The following is a 12725-nucleotide window of genomic DNA, read 5'->3' as shown; positions in this document are numbered from 1 at the left end:
ACAGGCAGCGTCAAGGCAGGTTCAGTCATCACCGGGGCTGAGGTAGTTAAGTCAGGTCCACGCGGAATTTCTCAGGATTTTACCCAAATATTTCACTGATGTATGCAAATATAGATCTGTAATTCATACTGACTTTATAAGCCATACGTTTTGTGGCGTTAAAGCTATCAAAATACATAGAAAACGTTTGAATAGGTGATCAAAATTATCAACCTTTACTTCTTTTTTTATATATATTTTTTAACAATTTTCAATTTCTTAATAATGATATACTAGTAACGTGCGCATATAATAACGATCACAATATAACCTGCAATAAAAAAAAACGTAAGATTGTTTTGCTTTAGACACATTTGCAATTAATTAAAATAAATAAAAAACGGGCGGAGGGCAATAACTCCTTCATCCTCTAGATGGCAGTCAAATGCACCAGCCAATGTGTGCCTTCACGCAAAGAAAAAGAACATGATCACGTGATGTTATGAGTTTGCAGGACAGCGTAGTTGCTGTCACTTTCTTTTTTGGTTCAGTAGTTTTTTTAATTCATATAAATATAGTTTTTAATACGGCTTGGTTTGTAGGAAGCAGATTCAGAAATGAAGTTGCTGCAGTTGCTGCAGAATCATTTTCCAGCCGCCAGTGAAGCTGTGAGTTTTGTTAACCAATGACTAAGTTTATGTTAGTACAGATGAGCAGTATGTGATTTATGAAAACATGTCGGTCAACCTGCGGTGTGTTTATAGAGTGTTTCTTGCTCTTGTTATTTTCAGGAGACGACCTGGTTGAAAGACGTTTATACTTTCATGAAAGAACGAGTGTGTCCTGCGTCACATGGTCCCGCGCTTTTCGTCAGAGAGTCAGGTGAGTTGTACATTATGAAGAGACTTTGATGGAAAATACTGAATGAATGGTTATAAAAAATACATTCAGGTGAGTTGTACATTATGAAGAGACTTTGATGGAAAATACTGAATGAATGGTTATAAAAAATACACAACGTTCTGATGATCTTTTTATGTGTACATTCACAAATTTCAACTTTATCTTTTAATGTATTTCTACATTTTAATATTTTACTATTTGGCATTGTAATGCAAGGACTCGTACTTATAGTGTTTGTTTTTCTTTATTAGGCCAACTGTACCACAATTCCTATTATTATTTCTTATGATTATTATAATCATTTGGTGTCCTGTTGATGTTTTTGCTTGTGTTTTTTGGCTTTCACCTGTCTTTGATAAAACAGATGTGATTGGCATTATGTGTGTCAAAAAATATTGATACTCCTATACGTTATTTTATTTTGGAGGGTTTTTTATATCTATTAATTTTGTCTTTTATATCATATTTTTATTATATGGCAATATAACCTCAGGCCGATTGGTGCTGTCATTACATCCTCCTCAGCCAAAGGAACAATACATTCCTGCAAGATCCTGATGGTGACTGAGAACAAGAGGATACAGTCGACTCAAGCGGCTTTTAAAGCTGATGTTTGGACATATTTTGCTTTCAAAACAAATTAAACCAGTTACCACTTTGTCAAGAGTCATGTGGTCTGTAAATTCTGCAACACTAAAGTCACATTCTTGACAATACTACAAATATATCCTACAGTATCACAATATTTTGTATTGTATCCCCTGTATTGTGGTACGTATCGTATCGCTAAATTATTGCTAATACAAAACCATAATTGTTGTTGCCTGTGTCTTTGACCCTACAGTTGGTTCACAAGTGGAAGATGTGTCCGAAGACTCTAATCTGCAGGTTGACGAACATGCCTTCGACCTGACTCTGAGTATGGTGAAGAAGGTGCAGGAGCTCAGGTGTTCCACAAATGCAGTATTGCTCAATTACAGGTACCTACGCGGCTATAGACTAACCAGTCATGGTGATATGATTCTAAGAATCTTCAAATTGTATCCATTTGTTTTTAAACTACCTCTGACTTTTGTCCTCAGGCTCGTGTCAGCGACTGAGCTGCTTTCCCAGCAGCACCTGGCTTGTTTCAGTAACCTGACCTGGAGCACCAATCAGGAGCGAGCGTTCGCAAAAGGGGCAAAGGTCCATCAACCCAATCAGCAGGCGTTACCAAGGGTGAATCTGCTTCTGGTTGGCTGGTTACGGACAGAAGTAAATGGAGACTGGATGCTGACTGACGGGGGTGGAAATGTCAGATGTGAGGTAAGTTGTGGAGAGAAATAAGAACATCACTCACGTCCTAAAACTGTCTTGAATACTTCTCAGTGTCTGAGTCCATCTCCACTGTGGCGGTATCTTCCTGTCTTCTTGCCTCACTGGAATTACATACCCGCAACTTCTAAAGATGCAACAGATGGTTGCCTGGAACTCGTTGCTTCTCCAGTCCTGCTGACGGACTGTCCTTCAAATGTAACATTTTCCGCACCGTCTTCATGGTTTGAGTCTCACAGAGCCATCGGTGTTCGGGAGGCGTCGGAGATTCTGTCCAACAGGTGAGTTTCTAGCTTCTTTTGAGTCGGTTTGTCATTGAATTTGAATCAGTTTGTCTTTTACTTTCCAGGCCTCGAGGACAACAAATGTCTGTGTTTGGCAAAGTGTCCAGTATATCGTCTCTGCTGGTCATCGCAGGAACTTCCTTTTTCTGTTTCTCCTTGACGGACGACACAAAGACTCTGTCCGTTATCGTCAAGGTACGAACACACACACGCAAGCACGCACAATTATGTCTTTCTTAAGTTACTCTTGGACCTCTATTGCACTCATCAGTATGTGCCTGTTGTACAAAACTCTCCTTTCAAAGAAATTAGAAAAAAAGAAAATGTTAGCCCTGCCCTCTAAAAAACACTTTTTTTTCTGGATATGAAATCTTGTTTACCAAAACCACCCCCACTTTGCTGTGATTGGTCAAGCGTTTAGGTTTTTCACCGCACGTTGTCAAACCTGGACTCGTTGTATAAACAAAGTGGGGTGTGATTACAGCTGGAGTGAAGACCATTATTACGTCATAATAGAATCCACTCTCATAACCTCTCGTTCGCTCATATTTCAGACAGGGGAAAAAGTTCTAAAGTAGTAACTTTAAAACATCGTCATGATGAGGAACTTACATTTTCAAACGTTGAAGTCAGAAAAGTTGGGTTTTGACATTTGTTACCCTTTAAGTTTCAATGTGGTATCCTTCAAAATAAGAGACAGTAATCTAAAATAATGGGACTCAGCCTTTTAAAGTTGTGTCCTTCACAAACGCACACAAACACGTGAGGTGGCTGACGCTCTCTTTCTCTGTGCAGGAGTCCAGCAAACTCTGGTGGAGCCAGTGTGTTTTTGTTGGGGACAACATTTGCGTGACAGCCCAGCGTGTGTGCGCTTTGCGTGTGTGGGGCAACAAGAGCCTTTTGTGTGTTACTCATCGCTCGGAAGTGATCTACGATCACATGCAAGAGCACACACGTGTCAGCCATGACACACAGACGGAACCACAATCGGACCCCGCGGTCTCTTTGATGTCGACGATGGAGCAAGATCCTGAATCTGGAAAACATGTCGTCCAATCAGCTTTAAGAGTCAAACAATCCCGACTGATCAGTTACCAGGTAAGACGTTTGTGTAAAAGTGAATCGTAAAAGCAAGTTTGAAAGAATCTGCATGTTTATTGACAGGGAACTGTGACTGGTGTGGTGAGTGACGGGGCGGGTTTGTATGTGATCGACAAGGAGGTGGGTCTGTGCCTGGCCTATCAGCCATCACTGAGACGGAAGCTGAGATGTGGAGATGTTGTAGAGGTGAGATGAAAACATTTAACCCTTCAGCAAGTTAACATTTCAAGAGTGAAGTTTTTTACTTGACACTATGATAAAAATGTACGGGTGCACACAAATGTAGGAGACAACACACCCGTAAATGTTTATTATTGTGTAGCAAATTCATCGATGGAGTCATATATTGATATGCATTACCTGAGAAAATATCTCAATAATGCAATTAAGATTTATTAAATTAAATTAAAAATTATTTTTTTTTAGTTTTTTTTAAGCATGTCATTCTTTTTTAATAATTGGATTTAAAAATGTCTATTTTGTTTTAATCAAATATTTGATTTCAATAAAAAAATCGAATATTTAGAAAAATGTTGGCACTATAATACTAACATGGTTTATTGCATTTAAAAGGCTAGAAATGATAAAGGATTGCATTTAGAAAATTCATTTTGAATCATTAGAATTAGAATGACAAACATTGGTTAAAAAAAAAAAAGACATTTTTTATACATACCTGTTTCTACTTTTTTCAAATTCAACCTTAAATATTAAAAGTATTATCAGTATTATCAGTATCAGATTATTATTTAAAAAACAAAGATTTAAAAAATGGCAACATTTAATTCAAGTTTTGATAAATGATGGTGAAATGCAAGCTCACAACACAACAAAGATCACTATTGATGAGTAACTTGGATAGGAAATTTGATTAGCACAAAAATACTAACCCTTATAAAAGGATTATGTTTCTCTTACTCTATTTTTGTCCCTGTTTACCCGATAGTGTTGCCAAATGTAGCTTAATGACGTCATTGCTTCTACACCTCATTGGTTGATCATTTTCTCCCTTCAAGTCAACTTTGAATTATTGCATAATTCAATTTAATTTCAAGTGTCCACATCTCCACCAAACATCTTCACAGCAGTGGTTCAAAGACGATATATTGCTGAATACATGCCGTTAACATGCAGTATGTGGCAATAGGGCAAGACTTTTCCACAACATTGCAGTTACCGTGTTCTGGTTAACCATCTTAAACAAGCTTTAATAAACCTGTTCAAAATGTTCTCTCTGTATACTTCAAGTGTAACATTTTCTCCCAGATCCACAACGTTCATTTCCTCTACTGTCCATGTCCCGACTTCCCTCCCACCATGCTTTGCACGTGCTTACGCTCCACATTGAGAATCAAAACCTTCAGCCGGGTCATGGGCTCATCAAATGACTGTTCTTGCCCGAGTGATGGCGTCCTACCAAAGTTACTGCTGGAGAAGAACATCGGGGTGTCTGAGTACCTGTGGGCGTGTCACCTGAGCTCTCAGCTGAGATGCAGGTAGGACAGGAAATGGACTTAAACAAACTTGTAAAGACTATCTGAGGTCAAATGACTTTTTCTCTCAGTTTGGTCCCCAACTTGATCAAAGAGCAACACTGTGTTTGCCGGTTGTCATGGAAACTGATGGAGTATTTGTTGAGTCGTGGACAGCAGAAAAAAAGAGACATCTACAGTGAGATGCTGGACCAGCCTCATACATGTCTGTTGAACCAGGTGGACAAATCTTCGATCTAGCATCGCTGTCTTATCTCGTCTTATATCTCTTTGCCTGTCTGTCTTCCAGTACCACGTGGATCATGCTGTGCATCAGTGCATCAGTGTGTCCAAGTTGACCGAGTCCCTCCAGTCTGAGTGCTGGTCTTCCCTGTGTCTCAAGTCTCAGTTGAACTCTGCCAGGTCCAGCCTTGCAGAAGGTGGATCCTCTCTGAGCAGAATCCAGGTCAACTGTGCACTCTCCTGGTCCCATAAGATCCTCACCTCTGATGTGAGAACAGGCTCTCACCATGAAGGGGCACTTGGGTAGGCTGACCTCTGACCCTGACCATGACTTGTATTAAATGATGATGGTGTTCAGGCAACGCCCCCTGCTGGTGATTGGCATATTAGAGCTTCCGTCACAAGCCGGTGCACACACACTGAGACTGAGAGACGGCACAGGAAGCATCGCCTGCGTCCTCACTGACGGCGAGGAGGACCACAGGGCGATCTCCAACACAGCCTGGATAGGTACTACACAACAACCGTGTGTCAGCGATGTCTTGAACAAACTGTCTGTGTTTCTGTATGTGTAGGCTGCCTAGTGTGTGTCCTGCAGTTTAACATGGTGATGGAAAGATTTCTCCAATCCGACTTCCCATCTGAGCAACACCTGGAGCAGGACATGTTCATCAAAGACAAGCACTGCAGGTGTGTAGACGCTCGCTAGCAAACGCTTAAACCCTAAAGTTTTATTTCAAATATATTTGTTTAAAGTTCCAAAACAGAATTCACATCATAAGCCATGTTATCCTTATCTCATTGAAGTATAATTGTCGATATCCCAGGGAACAAAAAATACTTTTAAGCAATGGATCCTGTATTTGGTGAAATGTTTTTGTGTTTTTCACTTCCTTGATCACTGAAGCGATCAGTGCATTTGGCAAATTGATTGAATTAAAAATGTTGTCAACTCTCACACGTAAATAGGCTTTAAATTACATTAATGTAGTTTATTAACTAAATGAAAATAATGGACATTTTCACTGAGAAAACTGTCATGTGAATAGTTGTTGTGTGTGTGTTTGCACCTGTATCTTCAATGTATGGATACAACGTGAGGATATTCAAATAGTTGCCTTGTTGAAATACATGAATTTGATCTCCTGTTTGATCCATATTTGCTATAAATTGACAGTTTTGTTGTCTGTCACTTTTTTCCTAAAACTAATCATTTAGTGTTGATGGTGCTCCTTTTGTCCTTGACCAGAAGACAGTTTTATCCAAACTTTCCACTTGACACTACACAAGTTGGACAGTGGTGTATGAAAAAACAGTTACAGTCCCTTTCTTTATCCCTGTCTTACTGAATCATATTTTCGCCATATTTTCGCCTTTAACAGGACAGGACTTTGTGTTAAAGGAAATGTTTTTGACTACCTGGTTCATTTTTATTTATTTATTTCATTTATTTATCTGTGAACATTCTTTAACTTACTTAATTCTTTTCAAGACTACAAAGAAAACAAATTAAATTAAATAAAAAATAAGAACGAAGGGAATATACAGTAATATAAAAAACTGAACCCCCCCCTTCACCCTTTCCCCACCCCCCATCCTGGTCTTCATAAACTATATAAAATGTACCTAAACTTTGAATAACGTAAATTGTGGACTTCAACTCATGCAAAGAAACAACTTTTCAAACTAAATGCAAATTGTGGGCTCAACAAAAATTACAGCCAAAACTTTACTGCCTAAATATTTTAATTAAAACATAAGACATAAAAAGTGTATGTCAATATCTGGAAAGCAAGTTTTTGAACAACATGTTCTCACGAGTCATGATATCAGTGTGTATAGTAAGAGAGCAAGTAAAACAACAGAAGTATTGAACAGGTGTTTAAGGCTGTTCCTACAAAAATATCAAAGTGGGCAATGTTTGCTTCCCAGACTAAATTAGACACATGTGATCTAAACCATTTCAGAAGAAACAAACAGTAAATTGTCAACAAAAACGTGCTAATATGTTGCTGTTTTTTTTACAGTGTTTACCTGCAGTTTTCACTCGAGCATGTCTACATCCTGAGTCCATCTGTTGCTATGGTTACACATCTGCAACAAGAAAACATTGATGCGAAAACAAAAGGATTAAAGGAGCAGGAACTTGAAAACTTTCAGCCTGTTGCCAAAACTATGACCTGTCACTCACTTGTGATGAGGGTGGACCAGAAAGAAGGCGTGGCCTGGAAAAACGTCAGAGAAGCGTCACAGGAGGAGGGGGCGGGGCTTACGCTTTGTTTCTCAGTCAGGGTCACTGTACTTGGTCCAGTGGCCGGTTGGGAACAGGACCCAAAAAACTGTCAGATGACAGAAAGAGAAGTTGGGCTAAAAGAGAAGGTGAGACTTAAACTTGTGTTTCAAGAAGAAAGAAAATGTTTAATCTAGTTTGTTTTTTTGGCAGCTGACTCTGGTATGCTGCGGTGTTTCCTCCTGCTGGTTTCCTCTCCTTCATCCTGGTTGTTACTACAGACTAGTGGTTAAAAACAAACAGGTACATACACATGGATCATAAAGATTTCTTTGTGTGACCAAAAAACTACCAATTTGTTCTCCGTATGTTAACCAGAGTTCTCTGACTGAAGTGAGCAACTCGACCCTGCATGTGCGACCAGACTGGAGGTTTCACACCGTGACCCCGGCTCTTCTGTGCGACTTACCACAGGTACGACATCATCAACATGTACCTTGATAGGGAAGTTAATTATATAGATATTTTCAAATACCTGTTTCAAGATTTATGAGGTGCAAAATTTTTCTAAGGGATTCTCTCGTCCTGCATTAAGACGTCCCTCACCTCCATGTGGTAGGACAGGTTTATGTATTTCATGTTTCTAATAGAGGAAAAAACAGCAGGAAATGTAGAAATAATTAATGTTCGGATGAATATTCAGAGAAATTATTAAAGTTATACCTACAAACTGAACTGACGTACACATGTTTAAGTTGACGTATTGTAGTAATTTTAGGGCTTTAAAAAAAACCCACAAAAGACCTTGTTTTGTGATTGGAAATTTTTCAAACATTCATTCTTTACTGTCCCGTGGCCCTTCATTTTCCACGTACACCCCAGTTTCTTTGCATTGGGTCAGAACAGTAGCGTCTTGTCACTGCAACACAACTGTTTATAATCATGACCTGCAGAAAGAATACATCCATTTTGTAAGTTTTTTTTGTGTGTGTGTCGTATAGAATTCCTCATCTCCCATGTTAACAGTCTGTGAGGTTCTGGACTCCAGGTAAACACACATCTATTACAATGTCATTACAATGTCATTGCTGATGTTTATCCAGCCCTCATGTCCACTTGTATCTCCACAGCTCAGAACTGGTGTGTTTCCAAGGACTGGTGTCCGAGAGGATACGTTTGAATGACACCCAGGTCGACAAAGGACAAACGTATTCAGGTGATTTTTGTACAAACACAATTGTATGATATTAAATGTATTCAATATAATATTCTGTTACTTGTAACATGTGTGCCCTATCGTGTGCAGGTGTGCGCTTGACCGTGTTTGATGAAAGTGGAAAGAGTCTACGAGTTTACCTGGACTTGACACGAACCCCTTATCCCCCCGGACTGTTACCTGGCAACACACTGCTGTTCTCAGGCTTCCACAGGAGACTTTCAAAGTATGTAAAGTATGTTTTTTATTTTAATGATGGTCACGTCATAAGTACTGTGAATAGATGTTTTCACTTTGCATCTAAAGAACTGGTTCGTTATATCTAACGGTCAGACTTGGAAAACAAAGACCAGGATAATCGACCACCTCGACCAGATCAAGACAAAACTGAGGAGTCGAGCACAAGGAGGTGGATTACTTTCTTTATTATTCAATCCAAAAAAAGTGAATCCTTTCAAAACATTTTTTAGATTATAAAAAATAAATGCTTCGATCAAAAAAAAGTTACAATGAACAAAATAATCAAAATTGCTTTAATAAAAAACATTTTTCAATTAATAATTTCTTCAATAAGAGCAAAAAAATTGCTTCATTTAAAATATTGTTCACTTAAAAACAAAGAAGACATTTTGGTATTAAATAATTAAATTAAACACAAGTCGTACCCATTATATAGTAAATGTATAATATAATCTTTGTCTACCTTTCTTCTAACTAAAGCAACCTTTTTGATTGAATAATACAGAAACAAATCTACGTCTATACAGGTCAATAAAAAATGAGTTATGAGATCAATCTCGAGAACTCTAGGTCTAATCCTGACACATCCTCGCTATGAACAATCACACATGTTCAGATGAACTCTACGTCTTCCATGAGGTCGAGGTCCAGACACTCTGAGATGGTCTTGTCTCTGCAGGTCCGGATGTGTGTACTGCTCTTATCTCCCCACTAGCTCCATAACCGTGGTCAAAGTGGGAAACAAAAGGTATAAACTTTGATTGTATTCAGTATTTAAAGCGTGTGATAAACACTTTTGTCGTCCACTCTCAGCTCAGCACAGCCTCCTCCAGCTCCGCTCGTGCTCATAGGGCAGTGGGCCGTCCAGAAATACCAACACGGTGCAGTTGGTCGCATTAAAGGTCACGTGGCTTGCTGCCTGTCTTTGCTTCTTCAATGGAGCTGCTCGACGTGTGAGGAAATCTGCACGATGGTAACAAAACACTTTCTTTGTTACTCAAGAACGCATCGCAATATGTGGTCGCACATTTAGTACTGGACACTATTAAAAGTAATAAAACACAAGAAGCTGTCAAGAAGAACCATGAGCACTAGTTGTCATACGTTTCTGTTCTCGTTCAGCTGACTTTAGTTCCCAGCAGGAGGTTTTAAAGCTTCTAACTAAACATCTCCTCTGACATCATTGTGAGTTCTTACTTTAATTTAACACCAGATCATCTGCTTCTCTCTCCTGCAGGGTTCATGCAACTGTCAGTGCCTCATGGCGTCTGCTTCCTTCAACTCCAAAGCAAAGTAAGAACTCATTTATTAAGGAAGATTCGTGTCTTTATTAATTCATCAAGAACGTTTCTTCAATGAATTGAACCGTTTTTTTTAACTTTTATATTAAAAAAACTCATTTTTTGGGGTTATTAATTAATACACTATTGTTTAAGTAATTGCAATGTTTTAGTTAATTTAAATGTTTTCTATATTATCTGTCTATATCATATTTTAGTCCATATTTATGGTATTTAAATGCTTTTTTGTCGCTTGAAAGGGTTTTTATTTTATCTAAGTTGCGTTTATTTTTATTTTACATAATTTTTTAAATGAACCAACTTTTTTTTAAATTGAAAATACATTTTTTTTATTAAAAGGAATTCATTTTATTGAAGAAAGCTTTATTTGTATTGAATAATAACATCTTCCTTAATCATTTATCTGTTGAAGTCTTCAAGCTCATGATCATGTTATACTTATACAAAATATTAATTACTGTAATTAATGAATCAAGTTTACGTTTTTTAGCTCGATGTACTGTAATAACTTTGTTTACTTCGATGTTGTTTTTTTGCGTGTCGATGATGTGGGTTTTTTGTGGGATATATTGTTAACATTTAATGATGGGAGTGGAAAAAAAAATCGTTCTTATTTTTCAGACTAGTGATTGAAGATGGGACCGGTGAGGCTTCTGTCTGGTTCTCTGGTGATCACGTGCAATCTGTGCTGGGCTTGAGTGACGTTCAGTGGGAAGGTCTTCAGAGGGCGCTCAGAGCTCGAGGTCATATCAAAGTCTTACCCTGCGGACGAAACATGGTCAGTGGAGTTTCTGGTCTTGATTCCCAAGTGATTATAGTACCTTTGTTGTGAAACTAATGTGTTGATTTAAGTGTGTCTTCAGTCCTCTAAAGTACTGTGTGTCTGTTTGTACAAAACTCACTTTTCAATATTTACTTAGAAAATGTGCTTAAGCCCTGCCCACTGAAAACACTTTGTTTTTCTGGAGATTAAATCTTTTTTTACCATAACCACACCCACTGTGCTGTGATTGGTCAAACATCAAGGGTTGTCGATCAGCGACATCAATCCTGGAAGTCTCCAACTCCAAGGGACTGGTTGTAAGAGCCCGAGCTGGGGTGTAAGGCTGGATCAGATCACTGATGTAAGGAGGAGTCTGACCATGAATAGATCTGAAAGTAAGAACCAGAATTTTAAAATTGATCCTGAAAGAAACTGGCAGCCAGTGAAGAGATTTAAGGATCAGAGAAATGTGAGTTCTTCTACTAGAGCGGGTTATAATTCTCACTGCATAGTTTTGTATTAACTGCAGGCGACACAAAAATAAACTGTTACAATAGTCCAGACGAGAAGACACAGACAGAAACGGTTTCTGGTAAATTCCCTTTAGTTTAACCACCAGACATAAAAATGAACAAGAAACTGAAGAAATGTATATTATTGTTTAAATGACATGTTATATATTTTAAATATTTTAACATGCATTTTGTATTTTCTCCCAGCAGGTCAGCACCAAAGGTGACGCCCTTCTGAACTACCTGGTGTGGTTGTGTAGCAGTCAAGTCATGTGTCGTACGCTGACACTGACCTGCAGGAAATTCAGCAACAACACGTCACGACAAGACGGTACATCCGAACATCTCTTCACACATTTATGCACTTGATTCACCCGTGTTTGTTTCAGAGACGAAACTCTTCAGCCGAGGAGCTCAAAACTTCACCACCCGGATGAATCCACCTCCCCAGCTCGCCTGTGTGCACCTGCACGAGGTCACGTGACACAAGAGTGACACACTACTGTTTTTAAAAAAACTAAATTAATAAATTAAACTTCCTTCCACCTCTGTTTTTCACCATCATTTCTTGTATTCCAATAACAAGTTTACTTATTCAAAGTTGAACATTATCAAGTGTGGTCCAGCAGCTGTGACTAAAGGGTCCTCAAAAAACAATACAGAAATAAAAGCCCATCATGACCAGGTGAGTATTGGCAAGAATCTGATGTATCACGAAACGGCAACAACGATAGAAAATATTGCAATACTGAAGGAACTCGGACAAAGTCATAACGACTTTCATTAGTGATGTGATCCCAAACATCATCTTTAATAGTTGCTGGAGTCGACTGTATCCTCTCGTCCTCAGTCATCGCTGACATCTCGTGGGATTTCATTTTTCCTTTGGCTGCGGAGGATGGAATGGTTGCTGCCATCTAGTGATCAGAAGTTTAATTACAACACAAAAATTAGAAAACACTGTGAATATTTTTATGTTTATTATACATTTTTTAATTGTTTTATCTTCCGCGCACTTTATTAAAATATAAAACAAGAAATAACTGAAAAAATAGAACATGATTTGAAAGCACAAAAGAATCGATACAGTGCTGTTGAATATCAATACATCGTGAAAACACAGAAAACATTGCGATACATCAGTGTATCGATGTTTTCGCACCGCTC

At 38.4% G+C, this 12725-nt stretch overlaps 1 protein-coding gene across 4 annotated transcripts; it reads left to right on the top strand.

Annotated features, from left to right (window-relative positions):
* Positions 1–495: 495 nt before the first annotated feature.
* ctc1 (CTS telomere maintenance complex component 1) lies at positions 496–12305 on the top strand. 4 transcript variants are annotated; one of them, XM_087789229.1, is made up of 25 exons: positions 496–647; positions 771–861; positions 1727–1862; positions 1965–2187; positions 2251–2477; positions 2546–2675; positions 3276–3578; positions 3645–3767; positions 4848–5077; positions 5146–5293; positions 5364–5599; positions 5655–5806; positions 5872–5986; positions 7324–7675; positions 7740–7829; positions 7905–8000; positions 8528–8574; positions 8657–8742; positions 8833–8968; positions 9662–9730; positions 9796–9955; positions 10220–10275; positions 10905–11061; positions 11769–11889; positions 11948–12305. In XM_087789229.1, the coding sequence occupies exons 1-25, from the start codon at positions 597–599 to the stop codon at positions 12040–12042; spliced, it is 3630 nt and encodes a 1209-aa protein (XP_087645355.1). In that variant the 5' UTR covers positions 496–596; the 3' UTR covers positions 12043–12305. The 4 variants fall into 4 exon arrangements, 2 of the variants coding, with proteins under 2 accessions (XP_087645355.1, XP_087645354.1); XM_087789228.1 differs by having other exon boundaries at positions 11766–11889; XR_015710912.1 differs by lacking the exons at positions 9796–9955; positions 10220–10275; positions 10905–11061; positions 11769–11889; positions 11948–12305 and adding an exon at positions 9076–9151 and having other exon boundaries at positions 9662–9714.
* Positions 12306–12725: the final 420 nt, after the last annotated feature.

This window comes from Callionymus lyra, chromosome 4, assembly GCF_982586985.1.
Source record: "Callionymus lyra chromosome 4, fCalLyr1.hap1.1, whole genome shotgun sequence".
Classification (NCBI taxonomy): Eukaryota; Metazoa; Chordata; class Actinopteri; order Syngnathiformes; family Callionymidae; genus Callionymus; species Callionymus lyra.
This window is presented reverse-complemented; position numbering and strand designations above follow the sequence as displayed.

Bases quoted from the DNA above. Each gene is read 5' to 3' on its own strand.
- ctc1 (XM_087789228.1), top strand. From the start codon at position 597: ATGAAGTTGCTGCAGTTGCTGCAGAATCATTTTCCAGCCGCCAGTGAA. The intron at 862-1,726 runs GTGAGTTGTACA...TTGACCCTACAG, and splicing joins GCTTTTCGTCAGAGAGTCAG to TTGGTTCACAAGTGGAAGAT. The intron at 3,579-3,644 runs GTAAGACGTTTG...GTTTATTGACAG, and splicing joins CCCGACTGATCAGTTACCAG to GGAACTGTGACTGGTGTGGT.